The sequence below is a fragment of the Agelaius phoeniceus genome, chromosome 9 (assembly GCF_051311805.1).
Source record: "Agelaius phoeniceus isolate bAgePho1 chromosome 9, bAgePho1.hap1, whole genome shotgun sequence".
Classification (NCBI taxonomy): Eukaryota; Metazoa; Chordata; class Aves; order Passeriformes; family Icteridae; genus Agelaius; species Agelaius phoeniceus.
In genome coordinates this window covers 12892496-12919766 of record NC_135273.1, presented here as the reverse complement: position 1 = coordinate 12919766, position 27271 = coordinate 12892496, and the positions used below count along the sequence as shown (strand labels likewise).

General features: G+C 46.6%; 1 protein-coding gene across 2 annotated transcripts in view; it reads left to right on the top strand.

Annotated features, from left to right (window-relative positions):
* SUFU (SUFU negative regulator of hedgehog signaling) overlaps positions 1 to 25984 on the top strand; it is an 88113-nt gene extending 62129 nt beyond the window's left edge. For both annotated transcript variants that reach the window (XM_054636982.2, XM_054636983.2), the window contains exons 9-12: positions 1645 to 1779; positions 3256 to 3394; positions 16394 to 16462; positions 19630 to 25984. In XM_054636982.2, the coding sequence (XP_054492957.1) occupies positions 1645 to 1779; positions 3256 to 3394; positions 16394 to 16462; positions 19630 to 19719 (433 nt within the window). In that variant the 3' untranslated portion in view covers positions 19720 to 25984. The remainder of the gene's footprint in view (positions 1 to 1644; positions 1780 to 3255; positions 3395 to 16393; positions 16463 to 19629) is intronic.
* Positions 25985 to 27271: the final 1287 nt, after the last annotated feature.

The window sequence follows — 27271 nt, the reverse complement described above, 5'->3', positions numbered from 1 at the left end:
CATAGACTACAAAGCATGTTGTGTCTTTGCTTCAGAGTTAACCCACTAAACTGACACTCTGCTGACTGTCAGTCCATCAGCCCACCCTGTGCATAAGCTGTATCCTGATGTACCATGTCCCTGCTGGATTCATTGCTACTTTTGTGTGTTGCTAAAGAAGAAAATAGAGCATGTTTTACAGTTTTTATCTTGCAGAGAGCTGAGCTGCTCTGTTATCTTTTTTCTGCATGTCTCTGACCTGGCCATGCAGTGTTTTTGCAGGTTGGACCATGAGATATCAGAGTTTAGCTGTTTCAGAGTGGGCACTCAGCAGCGTGGGTGAAGGGCTCACATGGGACTGTGTGACCTGGCAGAAGCAACAGGCTGATTTGCACTGAAATTCACACTGAACTGCACTGCTATGTGTGTGGCTGGTAGGAGTAATTTAGGGACAGCTCTCAAAGGTAAAATCAAGTAAAGGTGTCATCTAGGTCAGCTCATGATGGTGAAGCTGATTCTTTACAATCATTTCCAGATGTACACTAAAGACAGTTCAGCTTGGATGGAGGAAGGATCCAGGCTTGTTTTAAGGCATTTTATCCAGGCTTGTTCCCAAATGGAGCCACAGCTTGATAGCCTTGTTTGGCTTTTGGTTCTTGTGGCACAATGGAGGTACATTGCAATGTGGAATCTCAGGGCTCTCCTGCTTTCCCTGTCCCTCTCTGCTGGCGATTCTGTACTGTAGAAACTATCTTAACAAAGTCTTACCTCTGTTAAATTCTTGTGGAATGCCAGGTGACAAGAATATAAATCACTTATCAGACACTTCTCATCAGTCCATGTCATCCATTAAAGTCATAACCCATCCTGTCCTTTATTCTTTGTTCCAGACTGTCAAGTAAGGGATCATGCTGGTGCTCTTTGAACATATAAAGTGTTTATGGTCAAGTATTTTGAGATAGATCGTTTTATTATCTAGAGGATTTGGTCTGGCAAAGTTCCTAATCATGTAACAACATAACCATGTTGTAGCTTCAGAATATGCTGGTCTTGCAGAAATGAAGGAATAAGAAAGCAAAGTTACTATTGTCCTAAAGCAGCCTGACTTACAAGGCAGAAGAGTCTGTGAATCTCCTACTTGTCACATGGAGAGTTTGTCTTCTGGCTGTTGCACTTGATGCTGGAGGAAACAGGAGATTCTCAAAGCCTTTTGGTTGAACTGTGCAAAAAAAGGCACAAAGGACTGGTCTTTTGTGCCTTTTTTCCTGCAGTCTTTCCTGCAGGCCACTGCCTGAAAAATCCTGAAGATAAAGCAAAAGCAGGAGGAAGGACACACCTGGTAATTCTTCCAAACCATTTTAAAGTGTTTAGAGCTCTCTCTAGAGACTTTAGTTTTGCTGCAGTCCTTTCCAGATTTTTTTTTTAATACTGGGAAGGAATGCACCATGTATATGCATCAATTCAGAGCCCAGGTTGTCAAATCAAGGTGAAGAGCTGCATGCTGGGACTGGTAGTCTGAGTGAGGCTGTGTCTCTGCAGGAGTGGTGAAAACTCAGATGTGTCTTTGTCTTCATGACAGTGTTTTACTGAATCCTTCCATATTTGCAATCAAAATAGCACACAGTACTGGAATCCTGAATCCGTGCATTTTATCTATTCTCTCAGAAGCCGTAAGGACAGTTTGGAAAGCGAGAGCTCAGCAGCCATCATTCCTCACGAGCTGATCCGCACGAGACAGCTGGAAAGTGTGCACCTGAAATTTAACCAGGAGTCCGGAGCGCTCATCCCCCTCTGTCTAAGGTGAGTGAGTGAAGCCATCCTCCTCCACAGCCTGTGCTAACACGCTGCTTTTGCCTTGTGGCATTGTTTCACCATACAGACATGCATGCAATGGGTCTGTAAAGGCCAGAGCTTAGATATTTTGCCAAAACACATTAAAAACAGATGATTCTTTGCATGATTCTGTGCTCATCATGTTAAGATCGTTTCTCATTCTTTTTACATCTTCCAGTGTCTTTTGAGAGCCGAAACAGGACAGAGTTAGTATACGGGCTTTTTTATTAGTCTAATGCTAGCAACCCTGTGATAAAGAAGGGAAGTCTTAACATACTCTGTCAAAGAAATCCTTAAGTTATTCATTCTGACTTACAGACTCAGATAAGTGGTTGTGCAAAACCTGTTTGCAATCAGTTTATGCATACAAGTGTGGATTTTAGACAAATTATGTCACATGACTGAAGGAGCAACACATTGTGTGCATACTCTACACATTTTCTTTTGAAGGTTCAGTCTGTGCATATCACTGGCTTCTAGTTTTCCATCATTTCAGCCAGCATTATTTTTAAAATCCCTGTGCAAATGTTCTAGTATCTTAAGATAAAAATGAACTGTCGTGTCAAGACAAATGATTGTAGGTGATTGAGTTACTTTAGCTTAATGAGTTACATGTTGGTAGTATCAGAGTTATCAGCAGCAGGTGCACACTTGCCTGGGCCTGTTGAGAAACCAATGGGAAAGTTAATGCAAACATATTTTATTTTACATCACAAATGTGTGAACAGTCTGTCCTGATCAGTTAGCTCATCTGACCAGCCATAACTCACCAAGCAACTGTGACTCTGGTAGGCACTAAATATATTACCTGAAGCTTTCCCTCTTGCATGTTAGAAGCCATGCATGGGTGTCACAGATGCTTTGAGCTGAAATACAGAGCCATGATTTTCCTATGCATTGAATGAAAAAAGGGAAGTAATACTGTAGAGGGTCATGTAAATGGTCAAAACACACTGTATGTGTGTTTTCTAGGCATTTGCTTAAGTAATACAGGTGACATTTGTCAAACACCAGGACAATTGATTACTAGGTGTTGTCACAGAAATGAGCCTTCTTAGAAATGTGTCTTCACATTCCCACACAATGTGGAGTCTGGATTCTCTTCTGTAGTTTCCATCTTGCTGGAAAACTGTTAGTCCCCTGCCTTTACATACATCAGCACCTCATCATGGGGATAGGCATGAAGTAGGTTTAGTTGTATTCTAGCTCTGTAACAAGGTCCTGAGATTAAGGAGGAAGATGAGGGGTAGCTCCCTGCCTCAGAAGGAGGCTCATCACCTGCTTTTTGGAGTAAATCATTCTTATATTCCTGAAAAATATATATTTGCTGCCTTCAAAATGGTTTCCCATACTGATGGCAGAAACAATAGTGAAGTATCTCCATTGTTGTGTTGAATGCTGTGCATGCCCTCTCAACTCATGCACATGTGTTTAATTCCCCAGGGGAAGGCTCTTACATGGACGGCACTTTACATATAAAAGTATTACAGGAGATACAGCAATCACATTTGTATCAACAGGAGTAGAAGGAGCCTTTGCTACAGAGGAGCACCCCTATGCAGCCCATGGACCTTGGTTACAAGTGAGAAAACCTGTCTCCTGATTTTCCCCTTTCCTCCTTTACTGTGACCTAAAAATTATCTTGCTAAGGGCTTATGTTGTTTAAAAGTGTAACAAACCTGTATTTTCTTCTGCAACATCTCTCATAGCTCTTGCACAATATTTTCAGTAATTATGGCCTCAAAAATAATGGTGAAATGCTGCTATTTATATTAGTGGAACTCAAAAAGATAATTGACTGGAAAATTCAGACATCATCTGTGAATACAGTAGTATCCATTTCTGAAGTTGGTGAACACTTTACAGGCTGTATTTATTCTTGATTTTTTCCAGAAAGGAATTTGGGGAGGCAGAGTGGAATGACCTAAACAAGAATGGAGCCAGGGCAGAAGAGCTAGAAAGCTGTGGGACTGTGATCCTGCAGAGCCAAGATCTCAGTTTGATCATCCTTAACAGGAGAGCAGCACAGAGAGCAATGCCTTTCAGTTTTAGCTCTTTCCTATTGATTCTTTGATAAAAGATTGTGGTTGCTTGAAGCACCCACACATTTTTGCACCCACATGTTCTTGGTGTCACAGATTTTCCCTGGAAAATCCCCATCTGCTTGAAGTTGAGGGTCAGCCCTAGAGCAGTGATGCACTAATGATCTGAGAGTGTAGCGCTGTTCTACCCTTGAATTTCTTTATGGTTATAAGCATATTGTGGAAAAAAAAATCTTGAGGGAATGTGTTAATGCAGAAAAGCCCATTGCTGAGGGACTATGTGTGCAGTATGTCTCTGCCTCACTGTAACTGTGGCATTCCTGCCTCCCCTTCTGTTTTGAAGACAGGGGGTTGTTTCAGCATTGCAGTGTTGCAGTTAGCCTTCCAATGACTCGTTTTCAAGGCATTCTGCAGTCTGCATTCATAGGTCTGGAGGACATCATACCTTGGAATCTGTATGACTTGTAAAGGAGCTGATCTCGACCAGACCCATCTCGTGCAGGGATTTTCAAAGAGCCTGCTTTGATTGTTCTGACTGGAAAGTGCAATGCTCCTATAATGATTAACAGCAAAGAGTCAGGTTTAAGGGTGGGTCATTTGCTGTTGGTTCCTGTGCTTGCCAATACATGATACACAGGATCTTGTGACTGTGTTAACTCCAAACATGAGTGTTTGTTTGCATTTGCATCACATCTTGAAATATATTGATAGGTAGAGTAGTCAGGTAACCTCTAAACAGCGAAGAATGGCAATAATTATGTCACCATACAGACATGTTAACCCTTATGAACCTGGCTGTTTTCATGCCTCTTATTTTGGTGCTGAAAAACGTGTAAGATTTTTGGAGTAGGTGGGATGGAAAGGTGAAGAATTGCTGGCTCAGATGGTAGGGAGAAGGAGAAGCAAGTTCCCTCACTTGTCTCCTACACAAGGCCAATGTATTGGATCTTCTTGTCTGACATAAGCAGCTCGGCTGCTGGCCCCTGCCCTGTCCTGTGTTGAGTAGAAAGGAGGACAGGCTGAAGGGGGAGGAAGGGAGGCTAAAAGCAGCCTGGGACAAGAGGAGTAGCACCCGGTTGTGAGATGTGGGAGTGTCTGAGACTCTTGGCTTAGTATGCAAGGGAAGACTTGATCCACGCTCAGCCGTTCCTTGTGGTGTTGGGAGCAGGGGAGGGGGAGGTTTATGTGGCTTTGCTTCAGAAGTAAAAGAAGTTGTGGTGCATAAAATTTCCAAGGAGGCGAGCTGTGTTTGGTTTAGTCCATTGCAGCCTGGCCTGGCTGAGTTGGCAAGCCCTGCTAAGCTTTCACAGCAAGGCCCAGAGAGGATTTTTCTCCTCCCTTGCTTGGGACCGCAGGCACAGAAAGGAGCTCCAAGGAGAATTGGTGGCTGAAAGCACATTACTGCAATGCAGGGGCATGTTGCAAAGACAAGTAAATGGAGGAACTGTGGAGAAGAGGAGACATGGCAAGCTTTTCCTCCTGTGGACTTTTTCCCTATCTTAGGGTATAAATAAGAGCCTTAAAAATCCCGGCCTCAGCTCCGCAGGAGCCAGAGACTTACTTTTCTTGAGTCTGAGCTTTGGTGCAGTGAGAGCCCAAACCTGCAGACTAAACACAGTACCTCCTGTTTACATCTTGTGGGCTGGAGTGGAGCATGTCCAAGGTGGGACAGGCCAGAGAGCTGCTGTCTATCAGCCCCCGCTGCCTGGGCTGAGCAATGAGCTGAGAGTCACTGGGCTCCGATGGAGGGTTAGCAGATGACAGGAGTTTGGCAGGTCCCAGCACCATTCCAACCAGACAGGTGTCCATATCACCACCACAGCTGGTACTCAGCGGGAACCATTTTAGCAGTCTCAGCAGAAAAAGTAAGGAGTCATTAGACCAGAGAGATTGTACGCCCCAATTCTATCAACAGTCTTTCCAGGTCACGTTTGAGGCATGTTAGTAGGGGAAGCCTGTCCTGCTGCTGCCCATGCTCTGGGGATGATTAGATTATTTCATTCTCCAGAGCTGTCAAATTGGCACCTTTCCCAAGTACTTGGAATTTTTTTTTCATTAAAGTAACATCTAATTAGTTCTAAGAAGCTAAATTCTATTAAAGGTCTAAGCATGTTAGGCTGGTTTATTTCTGAACTCCTTCCACTATGTCATGTATTGTTGAATAGGGAAATTGCTTTAACTCAGAAATGTACAAACATATTCAAGAAGTCCTCCTTGTTAACACTAGACTCCTGTTTATATGCTAGTTACTGTGGCAAAGTCTCTGATGTGTAACACTTGAATTAACATCACACATGATCAAAGGCTTCCGGGGTTCTTTCTTCCACTCCCCCTACCTCCAGTGCTGTGACTGCAGAGCCCCCACATTGCCTCCTAAGCACCTCTCCTCTGCTTTCCAAGGGGTAGATGTTCCAGATGCACAGGGAAAGGCTGTGCAGGAGGTGTCTGGCCCATGCTGGAGGGTTAAGGATGCTGATCATGCAGACAGACTCCAACATAAACTGCCTCACAGTGACATTCGGATTTGTGGTGGAGCGTCCTTGGTCCAACATCTGAGCTGTGCCAAGTGTGCAATTCATCACAGATTGACCTTGTTTGTCTCTAAAAGATTCCCAAAGCAAGGTGAGGTTGTGCGTGTGTTCTCTCTCCCTCCCTTACTTTTGTTCCGACAGATGATAGAGACGCTCTGTTGAAATGTGTTACTGATCAAGCCCGTCCCAATAAAGTTGCCTGAGCCTTTAATACATATTAATATTATCCTGGGGTAGTTTGTGTCAAAGCCTGTCAGCATGCATCATCCTTTGGGAATTACCATCATTAAGTCTCCAGTGATGGGAGTCAGGACATGCTTCTGCAAAGCTCCTCTCCTTTTATGTGGAGCTCTCTGCCCATCTAGCACAAAGCAGGCTGTTCTCCCCTCCTGCCTAGCTCACCTGGACTGCTTACTCTCCCCAGAGGGGAGAAGGAGGTTTGTTTAACTCTTACCTTTAGATAATTTCTGCTCCTGCTGCTTTAGGCAGTCATTGTTCTAGGCAGGAAGATGACATTCAAGCCTTTGATCAAGTGCAACGTGCATGTTACGCATCAGATACTACTGCAGACTCTGACATACAAGCCAATACAGTGCAGTAAAAACAAACCTATAGTTAGAGTCCTCGTTAACTGTAAAATCCAGCACACAGAATGTAAGAAATATCTCTGCACTTTAGCCTTGCCCCTGTTACACATATGCATTTCAATGCAATATCTAATTGAAGAATCATACACATTTTAAACAGAGTGTGCTTGCCTCATTCTCTGCACAGAGATGCAGTATGTTTGGGGGATGAATCAGGAGCGTGGAGTAAAGTAGACTCTTTCCTACATAATTTCCACTTTATTTGTTAAAATTGGAAAGTGTGTAATGAATGAGACAGGTAATTGCAAAAAATCACAGTAGTCATATAGTGAAGCCTGTTAAACGTTGCCCTGGAGAACTGGATCCTGTTCCTGCCTCTACTATTCTTATTCCAGAGTCTTAAGCTAAAATATTCTCACCTGGCAAGTGACTTTCTGTTCCTCATTTTCTGGATGCCCAGCTCAAACCTGAAGTCTGATCTGTGTTCCAAGCAACAAGAGGAGGTCAGGAGGAATTCCCTTGTGCATACCTCTGTGCTACACAGGACTAAGTGGACTGGAAAACAGGAATCTGCAAGTCTTGAGATGGGCACTCACAAGAAGTAGACATTCAGATTCAAATTTTTCTTCACTTATTTTCCTATGTCTGTTCAGAAGAACATTCTTCCAGTCATCCTGTGAAGAATGCAATGAATTCAGTGCTTGCCAGGCATTCTCCACAGATGAACAGCAGAAACAATTTCAGGAAGAGATTAAAATTTATTCTTGCAGGTCAGGAGAGAGATAGGATTTCTTTGGGGCAGGGATTCAGCCTGGGAGCTGTGGTAAAAGACCCATGTTCAGTTTCCTGCTCTTGCAGATTTTCTCTGTGACTTTTAAGTCTCTACTTCCTTGAGCCTCCATCCCCCATCTGCTGTACGGAGGGGAAAACTTCCCTGCCTTGCAGAAATGTGAGGCCAAGCACATCAGAGGCTGAGAGTGGTGGACAGTAAGATTAGGTACTTCCAGTGTTATCCATGCTGGCAGTAGTTGGATGGAGCATACTAAATAAAGGGGAAGAGAGTAGGAGAGAATGGGGAAGCAAGTTGAATGATAATGAAAAGAAATGATGACTAATGCTGCATTCAGTGAGCAGAACCATCCTGAGGACTGAGCAGGGCAGAGGTCTTGCTGGAGAAAAACTGCAGGTGATCCTATGATTACAGATTTGTTTCATAAGGCAGACATGTGCTGGCACCAAATTAGCATGCCATCATTTCTGTGCAGCAATTTCCCAAGCTTTGTATGCCCAATGTCACTCATCTCTGAGTGCAGAGGGTATTTTTTCCAGGTAATGTACTTGGGTTTGGGACTAATCCTGTTAGGCAGGTGGAGGCTATGGATCATTGGCACTTGGCACCCCCTGATTCTCAGCACAATGTGAGTGTCTCTGTGTGAGCTGAAGAGATGGTGGTGGGGTGTTATCCTCTGGCAGCAGGCACTGCTGGGGGGCCCTCTTTGCTCACGTCCCTTGCCAGTAGGTTCCCAATGTCCATCTGACAGCATGTAGATGTTAGGGCTGTGGAAATGGGATTCTCCAGGCTCCTTGCCCTTTGTTGTCCCCAGCTTTGGCATCTGATCTGCCCTTCATCCTGTTTTTCTGTGTCTCTGTCTTCCCCTCATCCTGGCCCGTCTCTGCTTTCCTCTCCTCCCCTTCATTCAAGATGGAAAATTCCTTCTCCTCCTCCTCCACATGGTCTGATTTCCAGCAGAAACACTGAGAGTGCTGGAGAGTTTCCCTGCCATTAGTCCTGATGTGCCTGGTGACATAGCAGTCCCTCGCCTCTCACAGGCATGATTAGAGGAAAAATCACTCCTTAGCTACCTCTGCCCTATTTTGAGGCAGAGCGGCCTTGGGCTGGGATGTGCTCAGTGAAGGAGGACCTTTCATTTCTCATGAAAGCTATGGGCAAACAGTACTTTCAGAGACTTCTGACTTAGCAAAGCATTTTCATGATCAGGAGAAAGACTTTCCCTTGTCCTCCAGAGCGCTCATTTGCTAATCTTCATCACCCTCTTCATAAGGAGTGGTTCTCGTGCCAACAAAATTATCATATGAATTTGCTAGTACTGTCAAAATACACTTTTTCCAAAATACCTCTCTCGATTCCTTTTTCCCTTAAAACCTTTAGAAAAAAAATGAAAAACAAGGCATCCAGCATGGAAAAATAAGTTGAGGCTTAGGACAGCAAGGTCAAACCTTTCATAGAAAATGTTAAATGTGCCTGTAGGCAGGATAGGTACATGGAAGCCGTGGGAAGCATCCAGCATGCAGGAGCTATCAACATGTGCTATCTATGCTGGCAGTCACAGCAGAGAGGGGATTACTATGAGCAGGGTCATGGGGGACGATCCATTCTTTTGGTTTGGCAACCTAAGTGAAAAATCTGGGAAAGAAGATCAGTCTGAGCCCAATCTTTAAATATTTTCAGTTTTTCTTGCTGAAACAAAAGCCTTAAAGAGACCAAAAGCTGAAATAAAATCCTTTTATGTTGAATGAAACCAGAAATAAGAAATAAGAAAGTTTTCTTCAATAAAAACAGGGGGAAAATCTGGTTTTGCAGAATAGGGCTGGAGGTTTTAGAAGTTTTCCTCCTCTAATCAATATTTTAGGGATCTAATGCTTGCATAGGGTATGAGAAACTCATACTTTATTTCTTTTCTTTAATTTGAACCCCTATTTCTACTTCTTTGCTTTATGGGCACTACAGCTATAGGGTATTTTGGTTCTTCCTCAGCTCTTCCAATTGGAGTTGTTCCACATCATATAAAACACTGAATTAGTCACAGAGACAGAGTGCACAAGAGAATGACTTTGTTCCGGTAGAGTCAGGACATTCCCCTGGAAATGAGCACATCTGGTTCTTCTCTCTGCTCGACCACATGTTAAATCATTTATGCACATTGGCATAATGGCAGCAACAGAGGTTCAAAGCAACATTTGAAAGAGCTACTCTGCTGCTGAAGATGCTCACTTGTAAGTGGTAGCTATGGGTCATGTCCTCTCATGAAGACATAGGCTTGATTTTTGGTCTCCCCACACTTGAATAGATGTGTTATTCCTAGCATGGCGAGTTTAGGAACACCCACAAGCTGGTTTGAGCTGTGTACAACTACAGCCTGCTCTTCTCCAAAGCAGTTTTATGTGTCTACTCATGAAATTACTTTTCAGAATGTTTTGAGTGGCTTCCCCCAAATTCTTGAGCAGGTCTTAGAAATGTAAGCTAGCAGTTTTCAAGTAAGTTATCGTGTACTCCAAACACTCCCCAAAACCTTACTGCATTATCCCTTTGTGTTCTTCTCCCTCACAGCTGAATGAGACATTTCATCTAGGGTAGAAATGCACCGTTAGAACACGATGATCCTCCCAATGTCAACTCTCCTGCAGCATGTTCTCTAGTACTTTGTCCAGGCTAGTTTTGGATGAGTCAGGTTCTTTCATCCTTCTTGATCTGACTGGCTGTCTATCCTGCCACCTAATACCCCTCCCTTGCTATTCAAAGGAGACTTTGATTTTGGCTACTTTGTGTAGGTTGTCTTCCACCCACTTAGTGCATTCCTTGAAATGTCTGTTCTTCCTTTGCTTTTTCTCTCTGAAAGAATTGGATTTGCCTGTTGTCTTGGCTTCCTTGACAGCCCTTTCCCCAGCTGAGCCAAATTTTATGTATTGAATCAAAGAAGCCTTGACTGCATGATAGATCTTATCAGCCTGGGGTCTAAGGAGCTCAGGTTCTCGGGATCAACCTTGTGACCGAGAATGTCATGAAAAGATCTCACAAGGTCAAAATCTTTCAGTGTCATTCTGTATTTCCTCTTCTGGGATTTTAACATCATGGTGTGAAGCAATAGGGTCCCTGAGGCATCTGTGAGTGGATGTTTCTCTTTTACAAGGGGGGGTGTGAATCTCCTGCAAGAGCAGCAGTGGAATTTCCCATCAGAGGTGTTTGTTGCAATACCAGTACCTTTGAGGCTGTAGTGAGAGCTGTGATGGATTCAGGCAGCAGCATGGCCTTTTCAGACAGTGTCAGGGCTGGCCTGATGTAGAACAAGGTGACAAGACCTCTGCCCTGAACCACTTGCAGCATGAGCAAAGCAGTGCAAAGAAACCAGGTCAAGGAGAGAGCAGAGAGTTAGGCTAGGGGCTGCCTGTGGCACAACACAATCCCCCCCATCAGGGGATTTTATTGGTGGAAATTTCACTGGGAAAGGCTGACACAGTTTAACTTAACTTTTTGCTATGTTGACAACAAGAATTAAGCTGAAACATTTTCAGGGCAAAGGACTCATAAAAGTCGCTGGATATTTGCAGATGTAACAGATGATTTGGCTTAGGATACAACTGTTCCACCTGTTCCAGGCATAGCACCCAATGGATGAACAGTTTCTTACAAGGGTTGGTGTGGTTTACATAGGGCTTATTGCAATGTGTCCTCACCTTCTCTGGCTGGACATACAGGCCAGCTCTGTACTAAGTCCAGAACTAATAAAACATGGTTTCCTTTCTTTGACAAACTTGCTAGAAAAGCAACTTGCAGTGTTTAATGCAAACAGAGCACTAGGGCAAAGTGTGTGATTGTTTGGTTTTTTCCTAGGTAGGCAAGAAAATTGAGTATTATCAGTGAAAGCCTCTGCTTCAGTGTAGCTGGGCCATTTATTTTCTTGTGTCTTGCCCTGGGCAAAGCATGTTTCCTTAAGTTGGGCAGAGGTGCAGCTTGATTCCTATCTCAGCCTCTGAGAGTCTTCCTTGATCAAAGACTTGCCAGCTGTGCCTGGCATTCAGCATTGGTGTGACCTCTGTCCCCAGGAGCCTTTTCTGAGCTGAGAATGTCAATCCCTCATGGCAGTGTTGAACCCTGTAGTGAGAGATGGAGTGTTAAGTGTGGGGTGGTACCTGTAAGCTAGCTATAAAATCTTTAATGTTTTACTAAGCACCAGGTGCTTTCAAAGTCAGCCAAACTCATCTGGAGCCCCATGATCTTGTGTACACTTTTAGATTTCATCCATTTTCATATGCCTGCAGCTGAGTACCTGTAACAAGTCATGATACTCAGCCAGATGTGAGTATGAAAGCTCCAACACAGAAAGCTTCAACACAAACTCCTTCAGGTGACCCAAAGGTGAGCCCTGTGAATAAGAAGTAGATTTCAGCAAGCTCAGGTGAGACTTGCCACGAGAGGGAGACAGCATGTGTTCCCTGAGCACATCCACCTGAATGAGACAGCCTAGCCTGATGTTCTGAACATGTCTGGACACTTGCAGCTGTTAGTGAAGTGGTGAGAACCCAAACTTTGTACTTCAGTTGTGCGGTAGGTACCTGTGATAGAAAACAGGGACTTATCTTCTGGCTGTTGTCATCTTCCGAGCATCTGTAGCATGACTCAGTGCCACAAAACACAGAGCAAATGGAATCCGGATCTGCTGGCAGTGGTTTAGCACATGTCCAGGCCTCTCTAGGTCAGGTCTGGGAGATCCTGGTGCGAGCAGGACTGCGCAGCACCCAAGGAGTTGTTTCAGGTACCCGCAGCTGGCTGGCAGGGCCATTCACTGTTCATACTGCAAACAGCCATTGCTCAGGCTGAGCTGCACCCTGTGACCAGCTTTGGCAGGCTGGGTGTTTGCACAGGGCTGTGAAAACATAGTGCTGTGAGACTGGGCTGCTGCAGCACCCAGGACACCTGCTCAGGACTGCTCCTTTGCTTCCTCAGCACCAGCTGAGAGATTTCATGGGAGAAGAGGCTCGTTCAGTGCACATGGGATGGCTTCGTTTGCCCTCCAGATTGTGTCAGCTTTTCCCATGGGTGCAGCACAACAGTGGGGCTCTGTTTTCCTTTGGGAAGGGAATAAGCTGCTTCATCATTGTGATCTCTGTGTAGTGTCCTGTTGATAAGATCAGTCAACAGCATCAGAGGAAAACTCAGATTCAGTTCTGAAGTATAAAGTGAGTGAGGCCTATTTGTTTAATTTGAGCTTCTAAGGTTTAAATCCCAGAGGAAATTAAATTAGGTGCCTAGAGCAATGGCAGTCTGTCATGTTTATTTGCTGGGAATGTCACCTTTAATATCATGCACATACAACGTGTGTGTGTGTGTGTTAATGTAATGGGGTATCATACTGTGCAGGAGCAGGCATGCTACAAGAACTGGAAATGTGAAATATTGTGAGTGAGGGGTGCTGAGATAGGATTGGATTTATTTTCAGCCTTGTCCATAAGACTCTCTCACCAGCAAAAAGGTGGTTTAGCTAATTGCAGGTGGGGATGGCAGCCTGATCTATATATGACCACAGGCGTTAGTGCTCTTGGGCCGTTTTGATTGGGCTACTTCTAACAGGAGAAATCTTGTCTAGACGTGAATCCAGGATGACAATACTTCTTGCTTCCAAGCCCTCTTAAGCAGTTGGTGTCCTGCTGGCACATGCCTTCCCCCTGCATGCTCAGGAGTACCTCAAGAGTGCCAGTTTCCTGTGTTGTGGGACGTGGCTGCTTGTACATTTGGTTACACCTGCACTTTGGAGTGTCCCTTCTCCAGGAAGGAAGGCAGGTCTCCCCAGCAGTGTGGGGTAGTAGCATTTGGGGTGGGTTTTTTTCTGACTTGGACTGTTAAGGACAGGCTCTGAGACACACACTGCGTGTGTGAATGTCACTGCAGCAGTTTGTCACTGCAACCTGTGACACCTGCCAACCACCAAAGTTAACTGTCCCTGCAAGGCTTGCAGAAGGCACTGTGATCTTTCCTCACGTGCTGCACAGAGCAGGCTGCCATTGCTTTGAGCCCCCAAATGCAGCTGAGCTGAGTTGTGGTCTCCTGTCTCGCTCCACTTGTCAGACCTTTCAGGGAGCCAGTTCAGCTCAGTGCCTCAGTGGAATTTGTGCTTCTATTTCAGCTGGATTACCAAAATTCATGAGAGAGGGCAGTGAGCTGTAGACAGCCATCTTAAGGCATCATACCCCAGTTTTGGGGCTAGGCACAGTGCTCCATGTAGGTTTGTCCTTAGCCAAGACCTGACCTGTCCCCTCCTTCATTCTCTCCACCCTTTGCTGTTTACCCCTGCATACCCTGTCTTGTCTTCCTACAGCCTCAGAGCAGCTGGCTGCCTTGCACATGTGGCTCCCATTTCTCTCCTGCCTGTGGCACCTTGGGAGTGCCCAGGGGTCTTCCTGCTGTGCTTGACTTCCAGTCTCCCTGCCAAAGCTGCAGCTCCTCATTCCTGCTCTCTCACCCATCCCAACCTCTGGCATTTTTGCTCATCCGTGGATAGCTGAATATTCATTTCCTCCTGGCCTGATTGCTGTGAATACCAATTCCTCCTCCTTTTTCCGGCTGTTCTGTAGATTTTGATGTCTGCCAAATTGTTTTCATTCCCTCACCCCACTGCAGACTGCACCTCCGCAGAAAGCGATCCTCTCGGTGCACAGCCCCAGCTCCCCACCCAGCCCTTCCTCCTGAGCTGAGTGATCAGGTTGCCCTCCTGCCTCCAACAGGGACAGACTTCTCCCTCCTCCTCCTGCAAACAGCCAGCAAATTAGTGTATCCAGTTCAAGAGGCAGAAGAGTTGCAGCCCCCTGCAAGGAGACTGCAGCAGTTTGCGGTGGCACTGCGTGTTTCACTGCAATGTTCCTCAGCTTGCCAGTCTGCAGATTGGTGCCAGGTTGCAGAGTCCTGTCCAAAGCAGCAAGCTGCTGGCTCCAAGCTGAAGCAGAGCTTTTCAGGCTCAAGGTATGATCAGAAAGGCCTGATAAAGGTGCCTGCATTCATGCTGAGCAGCTTGGTGATAAACCCTGGCCTGGAGCCTGCTGCAGGTTGAAGCTAAGTGAAGAGAGGAATGTAGTGGAGAAGGGAGGTTGTGGTTCCATCATCCCCCAGGAAATCTGTGTGTAGTGGCAGCAGAGTGGCAATGTTGAGAGGAGAGGACTGCAGACACCTTGGATTTGGATTTAGTGGTTTTTGGATCTCTTGTCTTGCCCAAAAAAAGAAGAAAGGGAGATCAGAGTATTCAATTTCTCTTTCTGTTCAATAGTCCTGCTTATGTGTTGCCAAAATGGAGCCCAGAGGCTTCCACTTGCCCATGGCATCCTGGCAGTCACTCACTCTCCACTGGCCCTAAGCAGCCAGTGGGCACAGGAGGTGGGCTTCCTGCAGGGCGGTGGGACAGCCTGGCTGCCCCTCTTCCAGATGTGAGGTGGAGAGCAGTGCAACTGGCTACTTGGCTCCACCACTGTTTGGTGCTAGAACAGTCCCTTCTCTGGAGCACAGGGCTCATGGCTGGGAAGAACAGGGAGAGGAAGGGTGAGAAAGGGGGCATGGGAATGGTGGGCTCTTCTGGATGGAAAATAATGCCAGAAAGGAGGAAAGGGTGGACCAGAGGAAGGAAAGGAGGAGCAGAGGGAAAGAAACAAACCTGTAGGCTAAAATGGAAATAATAATCCACTGGATGCTGCTGCAACCTAACTCCCAGGAATGCTGCTCCAAGGCCCCCTCACTGTGTGGGGATGTTTGCCTGGTCCTGCACGGCCGTCTCTGCTCCTGTGCCAAACCAGCTGTCCTGCCTGGAGCTCTGGCCTTTGCGGCTCTTGTGAAGAGGGCAGGATGTGTTTGCTTTTGCCTATCACATATTTTTTTAAAGAGGGTGGGAGTTCCTCTGCTTGAATTTCCAGGGCTGATTTCCCCCGTGATGTTTCTGGTTTCTGTGACTTGGGGGACTTCATGGTGCTGGGGTCGTGGTCCTCATCCAGGACTTTTGACTTGACAGCAGCTGTTTTCTTGGACTGCTTCATGCTTGCCAGCCTGCTCTGAGATGAGCCAAAAGCTTTCCCAGCACAGGCACGCAGGATGGGCATGTGCCATCAAAATATGGGGATATGGGGGTGCCTTGCGTGGGCACCTCTGGGAACACTTCCCATACCCAGCATCTGGTTCATGTGAACAATGTGCTGTACTGGGGTCAGGCCCTTCCCCATGCCCAGAGCACCAGCTCTGTATGGATCTCTGTCTCTTCCTATGCTGCTATTTCCTGATTAAACTGTGAACTTGACTTCAGTAGATCAGATGAAAGTGGCTATCTCCTACTGTCTCTCCAACAGTTGTTATCTTGACCCTTTTTCCTCCTTCCCCACTCTTTCTGTCTAAAGCAGAGCCTCTAATTTTAGACCGAGGGAGATAATTGAGGGTCAAAAAAGATTGCTGTGTAATTTCAACATTTTTTTCAGTGGTTGGGGTGGAAGACAAAGTTAGGAGCTCCTTGCCCTCAAACCTTTGTATTGCGGTAAAGAAGGACATAGGGGAAGGAGTGAGTTCGTACAGTCTGCTCTGTGCAGAAGTCATGCTGTTCCTGTAATTAGCTAAAACTAAGAGTGTAAAGCATAAAATACTGTATTTCCTTTGCAGATCCTATTGACTGAAGAGTTCGTAGAGAGAATGCTGGAAGATTTAGAAGATCTGAATTCTCCAGAGGAAGTAAGGCTGCATCATTCCTGTATCTTCCATGTACTGTCCCAGAGAGCTCAGCCCATCCTGCAGCTTGTCTTTGATCCTCCCCTCAGCCTGCAGGCTGCAGCCCTGCCCCATCCATAGACTTGAGGCCATGCTAAGCCTTCACATCTGCTGTGAACTACTGAGGCACTGAGAGAAGGGACTGCAAGAAATACTAGACAGGGATAGGTATTAAGGGAGACTCTGTGTTTTGATTTCCATCAGCATCTTTTCCAGCAGAGTATCTGAGCACCCCAAATGAAAGCAGTGCAGCCCCCAGGCCAGGTGGCAGGGTTTCCTCCATGCCGTGCATAAATTAGTCCTCACCAGCAGCTCCTAGCACATTACCTTCCCTGCTTTCAGAAAGGCTGAAAGTGGTGGTAGCACATATACTTTTGAACAATCTGTTGTATGGGCCTCCTTTAGTGGGTTTGGTAAGCAGGCAGGGCTGTTTCACATCTGCTACTTGGCCTTCACCTGCTGGCCCTGCATGGTGTGTGAAGGACCATCACCAGTCTGGAAGCATTACAGCAACAGCCAGGGGGCTTTATAAAGCTGGTACTAAACTTCCCACTGCCATGTGATGTCTTCCTGGGGAACATTTAACACCCCGTCTCCCATGCATGCCATATAAATATTCTGCTTGACTTCAAAGATCAGTGGCAGAAATGACATGTAATATTTTTAATCCCATTTTTTACAGCTCCCTGCAGACTCTAAAGAAACTTTCCTTGGCTTGTAGAACAGCCCTCCTATCCCTTGCTCTGCTCCCCTCCCCCCAGGAAAATCTCAGGACTCTAATTGTTTAATCCAGAGTTGACTTAATGCCAGGGTGTTCCTCACTGTGTGAGTGAGGGGAGCATGCTGCTGGCTGTGCAGTGACTTTCAGGCCAGCTTTTATCCAGTTAAACCTAATCCAAAGCTCATTTTTGCTAGTGACATGGAAGCCCAGGAGCACTTTGGTTTGAAGGCCCTTTAGTGAAGGCTTTGGACGGCTCGTGTTCCTTCACTGTCCATTGAGGCAAAGAGCATGGCAGCTCCTGGCACAGCAACAGGGTGTTTGGTTCCCACTCACTGTGACTTTGCTGAATTAAAAAGTGAAAAACAAACAAATGCAAAGGATGACTTCTCCAAGAGGATTGGTTTGGAACCACTGCTGTTTATAAAAAGGAAAATACTTGAGATGAAATGTGATCTTTCAGCATCCAGATTCCTCCAAGGATTTGTAACTTGCAGGATCCGGGTCGGGCCAACTGAAAGCATTCCTCAGCAGGCCTGACTGTTGCTGATGATGTTCATGTGGTAGAATGAAGCACTGTGAGGAGTCTTTCCTTTGCCACATAAAGAACCACCTGTGTTAAGTGAAATGAAGTGTAATAATCTGTCTGAGTATCTTTACATGTTTTTCACATGTCCTAGACAGCAACTCAAAATTCCCTGGGCTGTGCAGGGCCAGTAGATTACATGGTGCAAGCTACACACAGGGCTTGAGTTTATAAAAAAACTTAAGGACTTGAGCTGTTTGTTTCCTAGAGGATAACAAACAGGAGTTTGTGGTAGCCTCTATCCTGAAGAATCCTCCTGCTGTGCCCCCAGATCATGGATCAGACCACGAACCACCAACATATTAAGGTCAATGGATACTAACTGCAGGTTACCCTCATGGGCAGCTGCAAATGGAGCAAGGTCAGGAGCAAATTCATTTTAGAGACACCCTTGCTGTGGAGCGGGCAGCTGGAGGGGGTCTCCTTTAGCAGGAGCCTCACACTGAGCCTGTGTTGGTGCCCATCAGAAACAGGGTGCTTACGGGAAGAAAGACAAGTAATTGGATAAAGATTGATGATTTCCAGTCGCTGTCCTCTTGTACCAGCTCTCTTATTCAAACAGCCCTGGGAAGCCTATGGTGCTGCTGGCCTGGGTCTCAGGACTCTCCTAGGAGAGAACCACTGTATCCATAACCACTCTGAATTAGCCACCTCCAGGGCAGATTGTCACTGGTGGTGTTGTGTCCCCACGAGATTCCTCCCTGGGAGTCCCGTCAGGGTGTCAGGGAGTATCACAGGGCAAGGCAGTGCAACACTGGGTGCAGTACAGTTTTGAAAACAAAATGAGCCTGCAAACAGGCTTCCAGAGCTATTCTCCCCCCCCATCATGTGTTTTGGTCCTCAGGTTGGCCACTGGGATTGCATTAAATGCCTATACAGAACTTGTTGCCATTCAGCTGTGGATGGGGCAGATTTGTGGCCTAAGAGATTCCACCCCGTGCCTTCAACCCCACCCCACAGCTGTGTTTGAGAGACCTGTGTGAATGCTTGGACACTGGTCGTGTGGTTGTGAGAAGGGTTGGTGGTAAGGCTCCTTGCAGCTCTGTCCCTGAATTGGTTGTGTTTGGGTTGATGTTGGGGTGACTTCCTAGCCCAGGCAGGGACATCAAGATGGGACCGGTGGACTTGCCTTGTTTGGGAAACATTGGCCACAGACAGTGCTGTGTAAACCAGACTGGGGCAAAAAATCTCCCTTCTGTGTGCTTCAACCAGTGTTTGCAAAACAGCCTGAGCAGCTGAGTGCCTTTGTGAGCACAAGGCATTGTAGGGCTCTGTGAGGCCTTTGTGCCAGAGGTGGGAAGGACTGCAGCAGGAATGCTGTGCAGGCACATTGGCTCTCCCCAGCCAGGGCAGCACAGTTTGCCTGTCACCAGAGAGCTCTAATGGCTCACCTACATTCCACTCTGAACAGCAGGGGTTTGAAAGCTGCCCTCCAGACTCCCTTTAAAGCAAATGTGGGCTCTGGGGGCTGGGCTGGGTGAAAGAAGAGGAACGTGGTTAGATAGGAGGGAAGACACTTCTGCTGCAAATCTTCTGAGAGATTGGGAAGTGGAAATAGTGATGGGGGCAGAAACCCTCCAAAATTCATCTGACGAAATAAACAGCGCCTGGGCTGAAAGCTCAGAACTTTACTTTGGCAGCTGAGACAGGCCCCATTATCTAATGTCCACTGCTGTCCAAAACATACCGATGGGGAAATGTTTTCTTAGTGGCCTCTTGTTTTAAAAAATAATAATAACATGGGGCTGCCTGCCTTCACAACAATTCTGTTTTTTCTGTGCAGATTGTAGTGATATGCATTAACTGGTTCTCTTTACTGTCTTACAGTTTAAACTTCCAAAGGAGTACAGCTGGCCTGAAAAGAAACTGAAAGTTTCCATCTTGCCAGATGCCGTGTTCGACAACCCACTGCATTAGAGCTGAATTACACTATTCTAACAACTGGGAGAGCCAAGTTACTGTCCATTACCCAGTGACTCACAGGATAATTAATGCAGTAAAAACTCTGCCTGCAAATAAAAAGAGTTTGCTGCACAACCACTGCAAACAGAAGAGGAGCTACTCAGCACCAGCCCAGACCGAACTGAGCCCTTTCCTTTATCCTTCCCAAGGCTGAACTCTCTGGGAGCAGCCTGCGTATGTGTGAGTGCGAGTGAGAAATATTTAACTATGAAAATTAGTAGTAAGGATCTTTTCTCTCTCCTAGCTGCAGAACTCCCCTCTGCCTTAGCCCAGGGTGTAGACGCTCTGCACGCCTGTATTTACACATACATTTCTGCCAGGTGCGAGCCTATAATCCATGGATTAAATGTTCTTTACGTGACTCTGGAGTCCTTTTGTTAGCCAAACTTTTACTGACTGCAGAACTGTTCTTCCATGTGCTATTTTTTTTTTTCTTTTTAGAAACGGAATGGTATTTCCCCTGTTTAAAGGAGGCCAAAAGCTCACATGCTTGAAGCTGAACAGATTTAAAGATGAACTTTCTAGTTCAGTCAAGAAAAACAAATCCAGATCCTCCCTGCCCTCAAATTAGGCATGTTTTAAGTGTTGGTCTTGGTGCTATTAGCTATGGTATCACTGCAAACAGAGGCAACTTTATTCTTGTGCATCCTGTCCTTGTGCCTGAACCCCAGGGAAGGTCGCAACCTCTGGTTTTGCACAAGCAGGAGGAAGAAAGCTACCGGGGCGGGGGAGATCTCCTGTTTACAGTGTGTTTATCTTTAAAGAGATACTGTCAAGTATTTTTTCCTTGCTGTTGTACAGAATTTGAGAAGCTAGAAAGGATCATTTGTTCACAGGGACAACTTCAGCAGCTCTGCAGGATCAGGGGGCTGCTTGAAAGCATGTGAAGTGGAGATCTCTGCTGCCCTGGCACAGCAGAAAGGAGTCTCAGCCTCAATGAAGCCAACTATTCTCCCTGTTCCAGCAGGGTTGTGCCCTAGTGCAGCTCCATTTTCCCCTGTAGCCTCGCTGTGGTGGCTCTTGTTGCTGACCTTCCTCCTTTCAGATGGGTTTGAACTGTAAAGCATCAAAACCAGTTTGAAAAGACACTCTGTAGATCCCTGTGGCTTCCTCCTTGGAGCAAAAGGAGTGTGCAGAGGAGCCGGTCTCTGCAGTGCCAGGTTGTGTCTCTGCATCAGCTGCTGGCCCTGTGCATACCTGCAGCAAACACGCAGGCTTTACCCCCTGCTGCTGCTGCTGCTGCTGCAGGGTGTTTCTGATGCATATTCCCCAGCCTTCCTCTGCCCATTGTCTTTTGGTGACAACTCTTCACTCCTTGTCAGGGAAGGTGCAGCTTTCCTTCCACCCCTTTCTGCCTACAAGATAACTGGTGGTTTATGCGCACTTGCTGTGTGATCCTAATACAAGTATAACAAAAGCTTTTAACACTTAACTCCCCTGATCAAACAGCAAAGTCCAGGAGGCCTCACAGTACCCTGGGGTTGGTTTTCTGTTTGTTTTCTGATTTAATTTCTTCCCAGCACAGTCGGCTTTGATGTTTTCTGCATATATTTGAGGCTGGTTAATGTTGGTCAAGAAGCAGAGCTAGGAGCCACAAAGCTTTCCTTGGACTTGCTACAGAATTCCTCTGTGGCCTCAGGCAAGTCACTCAATGTCTCTCTGTGCAGAGAGGGTGACTATTGACTAGAGGGCTGTAGGACCTACCGAAGCATGCCAGGGTTTGCAGGGGAGGGCGTGCTTTGTGTACAAAGTAGTATTTGTATTATTATAATTGTTTTTATATTATAATTTAAGGCAGGCCAAATGCAGGGTCCAACACTGCTCTGCAGAACCTTCCTTTCTGCAAAGCTATGAAAGCAATTTACATGTAAATGAGTTTGTCATTTTGTCTGAACTCAGAGGATCATCTTAAAATCCTGCTGTGAAAGAACAAACTTTCAGATATCTGCATGTGCCAGCCAGAGTGATTTCTGTGCTGTGGCAGGCTGCATTCATCCATGGGATCTCTTGGCCAGTTTTCATTGTCCTGGTTAGCACTAAGCATCCCTTCTGCACTGTAGATGTATGTGCAAGAGACAGCGTGGGTGAGAAAGTGCCATGAAAACCTACCAGTCCAGCTTCAAAAACACTGTGCCCAAGTGTCCCACCACAAGATAATGGGCAAACAGATAATTGTGGCAGTGGGGAAAAGGCAAAGGCAGCAACTACAATTTTGTCCCAAAGCCATCCAACAGTAGCCCATGGATGCTCTTGCACAAGCTTGCTGGGGGTGCTGCAGCAGAGCTGGCCTGTTGCCACGATGCTGGCTGCTCTTCCTTGTTTCCAGATGCTAGCTCTCATTAAAAGGAGTTTAAAATCCGCGTCTTGGTGGAGAAGGGACATTTGGAAGGTCAATTGTTGCTATTCCTGCAGAGATCAGCATGGGGCAGAGAGAAGTCCATCAGACCCTCTCTGGGCTCCGACACACATCTGGAAAGCTTGGGACCTCCTGCCCTATGAACTCTTTGAGCCTTCACGGCAGGGATCTGGTGCTGTATGCAGGGAAAGCACCTCCTCCAAGCTGGCTCGTGCTCCAGTTCTGCCTTTCTCATGCAAGTGTTTTCCTCACTGTATTTACTCTCATCAGATGCTCTGGGCTGGGTTTCCATTGACTTCAGAGGGAGCACGCTGAATGCATGTGATAATCCACCCAGTATCCTTGTGTGTGTATGTGTATTTTTGTTCCATGTCATGTATTTATATATAGTTCTGTGTATTTGAGTTATGAACAGGTGGCATGCCAGAAATCTCTATTTCTGAGACACTTTCTCACAGATCTTTGCTGGTAGCCAGATAACAATTGAGGGGGGAAGGCTGGAAGGGAAGGAAGTGAAATCTTCCTATTTAGGTAAGGGGGGAAATATTAGACAAATAATTGCTAAAATAGAATTCTGTGTCTTATTGTTAGAGCAGCTATGAGAACCTGGTGAAAGTCAGCCCTTAAGCTCCCTGGTCATGTTGCTGCCTCTCAGAAACTTATCTAAGAGTAGGAAAGTTGCAGTTACTCAGTATCCTGAAGAGCTGGGCAGCCACAGGACATCCCCTCACGATTCACATCAAGTTTGCAACCCTGCCAAAGGCTTACTCACTGGCAAGTAAATGAGATGTGAAGTTTGGATATTTTCATCTTGGGGCAAGAGGACGTCTGTGTGTGAATGAAATGGAAAAGAAACCTTTGTATTTTAGTGAGCAAGTAGTTTGAAAGAGGGAAGTCATCAGTGTTAATAAATACCACAGTGTTTTGCTAGCTCAAACCTGATGAGATGGTAGGACCACTGGTGCTGATTTTTTCTTGATTGTGTAGAAGGCCTGAATCAGGTTTGTATGGACCCAAAACCTGTGGGGCTTGTGCTGGCTAAAGGCAGTGACCTGGATGGAAATGAAAGCATTCTGTTTAGAAGCAGTGAGTACAGGATTTTTCTCTCTTGAAGAAATCTGGCAATGCAGGTCAATTCAGATATTTGGAAAGATGAAGAGCCTTGAAAATCCAGCATGTGACAGCAATTCTGAAACAGGAGAAGTCTTAAAAGCCAGGACTACTCTCTCTCTCTCAATTTCTGATTAAAAACAGGACAAGGAATGTATAATTTCAGTATTAAAGTATGTAGGGTGTGATCTGAGCAGAGCAGTCAGTCTTGTAGCTGCTGTAACCATATTTTCAGTGGCTTAGATAGATGGTGCCTGCTGTGTCTAATTCTTTGAGGATGGTGTATATTGGTTTTACTCTACATGGAATTGCCAACAGTGATTTGAAATTATATTCTGAAGCTCTTCTCTTTAAATATTCAGTTGCTCTTGGATGGCTTTTGAAATTACACCATCAGGTCATCAAATCGTCTTGGGAGAAGTGAGGGTTGTGTTGTTTTTCATCTGGGACCAGTAGAAATATTTTTTTTAACAACCCAAAACACTTGAAAGCAGTGCTTGGCTCTTCCCTCCTCCTAGGTTGGTATCCAGAGTCCATGTCCTGCTTTGCCAGCTTGTACCTGGCCAGGGCAGGGCAGCATCACATTAGGTGGGGAGAAAAGCTTGAGGCCAGAGGAAGCCCTTAGATCCTGTGTCCAGTTTGCCCCTAGCCCAGAGCATGGCCTTGTGCCTTCTGGCTCCACTGTATCAAGTCTTGGGGCTCTATTCAGCCCCTATTCCATCTGGGCCAGGTGAGGAAGGGTTCCAGCACCAGGAGAGCCCTTCCACCTTCCAGGGACTGGGTGACTGCCCTCCTCTGAGAGAACACATTGTGCCTTAATTTTTCCTGTGAGTGAAGCTGCAAGGGCAGACAAATTGTGAAGCAACCAGGAATTCCTTTATGTGCATCTGTCCCTATTAATAAATGCCAGCCGGCACAGCAGCAAGACTGTATCCAGAGCAATCTCAAAATCCACATTTGCCTATGGGGTTCACCTCTTATGATTTTAAGCTGGATTTAAGTCTCTCAACCTAACAAGCTCTGTTTCAACCCACTATTTTTATAACATTTTTTTCTGTTGTGCAGTGTCTGCCTGTTCTCTCTTATTTCAAAAAAACCCAACCCTTGTATTTGACATGAGTCCAAAATTTCAAATGGAGAATAGGCCTGAGGTTGCAAATGTGCTTTAAACGTGGTCCCGTATCGACTTGCCTCTCAGGCAGTGAACCTGTCGTGTATTGTGCTTCACCACCTCTTCATTTCTACCATGATTCTCTTTCCCCTAAAGTCGCTGACAGACCATAAAATCATCATAAGTGGCACATCAGTTCACAAACGTCATTTCTGGTCTGCTGTGAAGGGGCTGCCCCATCCCTTTCCCTTGCTGGAAGACCACAGCATCGTTCACCTGCTTATGGAGCCCTGAGAGCAGGAGAGGATCATCAGCCCAGGAAGAGCTACACATGGCAGATGTGGCTGGCCAGGGCCTGGTTGTTTTTAAACTCTCCTGATGCTGTGCCTGCCCTCTTTAAAAAGAGGAAGAGAGAGAGAAACAAACCCAACCTCGAAAAGCCAGAAGAAAATTTCCTGCCCATTGTCGTGTTTTGCAAACACTGTTCTTTTCTCTTGCCCTCTCCCTCCGCTCCCGACGAGGCTGGAGATGAAAATGGCTCCTTTGTTCCTCTCCCTGGGGCCCAACTGCAGCGAAAGTGCGGCTCCGGAAACTCCAGAGCCTGAGAGCCAGGGTGGGAGGGCCCGAGCTGTCACCGTGTGTGGTGGGTCCTACACAAACACGGCTTGGTGACAATGCCCCGAGCAGGGTGGGAGCAGGAGGGCTCCCTGGTGCTGATGACGAGGCTCCTGGGCCTGTCTCCCTACAGAAGCAAGCAGGATGCAAAACACGCAGGGGCTGAGGAAAGGGAGGTGGGTGTGAGTGGCCATGTTGTCCTGGTAGGGACTGATCATGGGCTGGGGAGCTCTGGGCGTTTTTTGCTTTCCCCAAAGTGGGAATCTGCAGCCCCGTGGAAGCAGGCAGCATCCTGCTAGGGGCTTGTAGTGGTTCCTGGCTCCTGCACTGGGATGCTCCTTGCACCCATCCAGCCTTGTAGTCCTGGTATTGTGAGTTTGGCCACAGTCATGCTCCAAACCCAAGTTTACTCTTTCAAAACCCTTCTCTTGTCCAGTCCAGGCTGGACACACTACCTTTTCCCTTTTTTTAAAGGGATGGAGGTTTTGCCTCTCGCTGGGGACACTACTTGTTTTGTGTGCTGAATGGAGCAAAGGCAAGGTTCCCAGGGCAGGGGACACATGGGTGACTGGGACCACAGCAAACCCTGACCTTTGGGGTTGCCCTTGCAGCCCTGGGGTGAGCTTTCTGTACTTCAGCTGTGTACATGTGTGTGTGTTTGGGGGTGTGTGTGGGGGTGTGTGTGTGGTCTGCAGACGCAGGGGTCATGTGGATGGAGGAGCCCCAGGACACTCCCAGCGGGGCTGGAAGGAGCCTGTGTTTCTGTGGCCGGTGTACCAGTACCTTGTAGATGGCCTTTCTTCCCTCTCCCCTCCTCCTTTTTTTTATAAAAGACAAAAAACAAACAGAAAGCTAAACTAGCAGAGGTTTTTAAATATTTTATATTAGTTTCTAATGTAAATTCTTACATTGTTATTGCAGTGCTGGGTGTGTTTCGCCTGCACGTGACTTTTTGTAATATTTTTGTGAATCACTAAACATTTTTTTTCCTCCCGTGTAATCTGAGTGCATTAAAGGTATTTGCAGAATTGTCAGTGTCCTTCTCTGCGGGCAACCTGTTGGGACTGACTGTCTCCTGCTCAGCTCTGCAACTCCTTTGGCAGCTCCTTCTCCTCGTTGACACCTTCTTCCCTGCTCCCAGGAAAGCGGGGTCTCTTGCCCAGACCTCTGGACTACAAGTGTGGGAGGGAAAGGAATCTTTTGTTCCCCTAAAAACTCAGCAAAATGACTGGTCCCAGGACCTGCCAGATTCAGCATCTTCCATGAGCATCTGCTGACAAAACCCCTTGAGTCAAGGCAGCCTGAGTGCCCTGACAGCCAGGGTTCTCCGTGCTCTTTGGACAAGCTGGAATAGGGAGTGCTTGCACGTGGGTCCAAGGATGCAGCCAGTTGGCTGAGAGATGGCAACCTCGTCCACCAGCACAGGAAGGAGGGAGCTGGGGTGAGTGTCAGGTCAGGTCCGTGTTCCTGTCCTCTGCCAAGTGCCTCCTGGCTTCAGTGGGATTTGTGGGGGTGTGGATGTGTGTGCAGAGAGTGAATATGTTAGAGAAGAGACACAGCAAACACTTATGAAAAAATATTACCGAGCTAATGTTGCAATGATTTCCCAGTAACACAGAACGATTTTGCAGTAATCTTTTTACACTCCTCGGTAATAAATGCCTTTAAGGCCAGAGAAAAAGGGTGGAATATCTGGGCGGGGGGGTGGGGGGAGGGAGATTGCAGTGCTCAGAGGAAGGATGACAAGGAAAGGAAAGGATGCATGGAGAGCCAAAATCCAGCTTTAGGCAGGTTTTGCACTTGCTCTTCACAGGTGTTATCTGAGCCCACCCTGCATCAAAAGGGGAGCAATCAGCAGAAAGGGTTTCTGCAAGGATTTCTTTTCCTTTGAAGTTTGGAGTGAAAGCCATCCTTTTCCTGAGACCTCTCCCACAGCTGCATCCAGACACAAACTGCCCCAGCCCCAGTGCAAAGCAATGAGATCTCCAAGCTCTGCCAGTGCAGAACAGTCCCTGCTGGATGTGACAAAGAGAACATCCCCTCAGCTTGGTAAGGTTTCACCATCTCACTTGGGGAAATCTTGATGATCAGTGGGGTTCCCCAGTGAGGTTATTTACCCAGACAGAGGCCTGGGGGAAGAGAAGCCACCCACAACTGTTCTTTGGCCCAAGACCCCCTCATGCCTCTTGCCTTCCCGGTTTTTGAAGTATACACAAGCACGGGGCCACCCCTTTAGGGCATCCCGGCAAGGATGGCAGAGCCAGAGCAGCAAGGGACCCCACATAGTGCTGCGACCCCTCACTGTCAGCCACTTA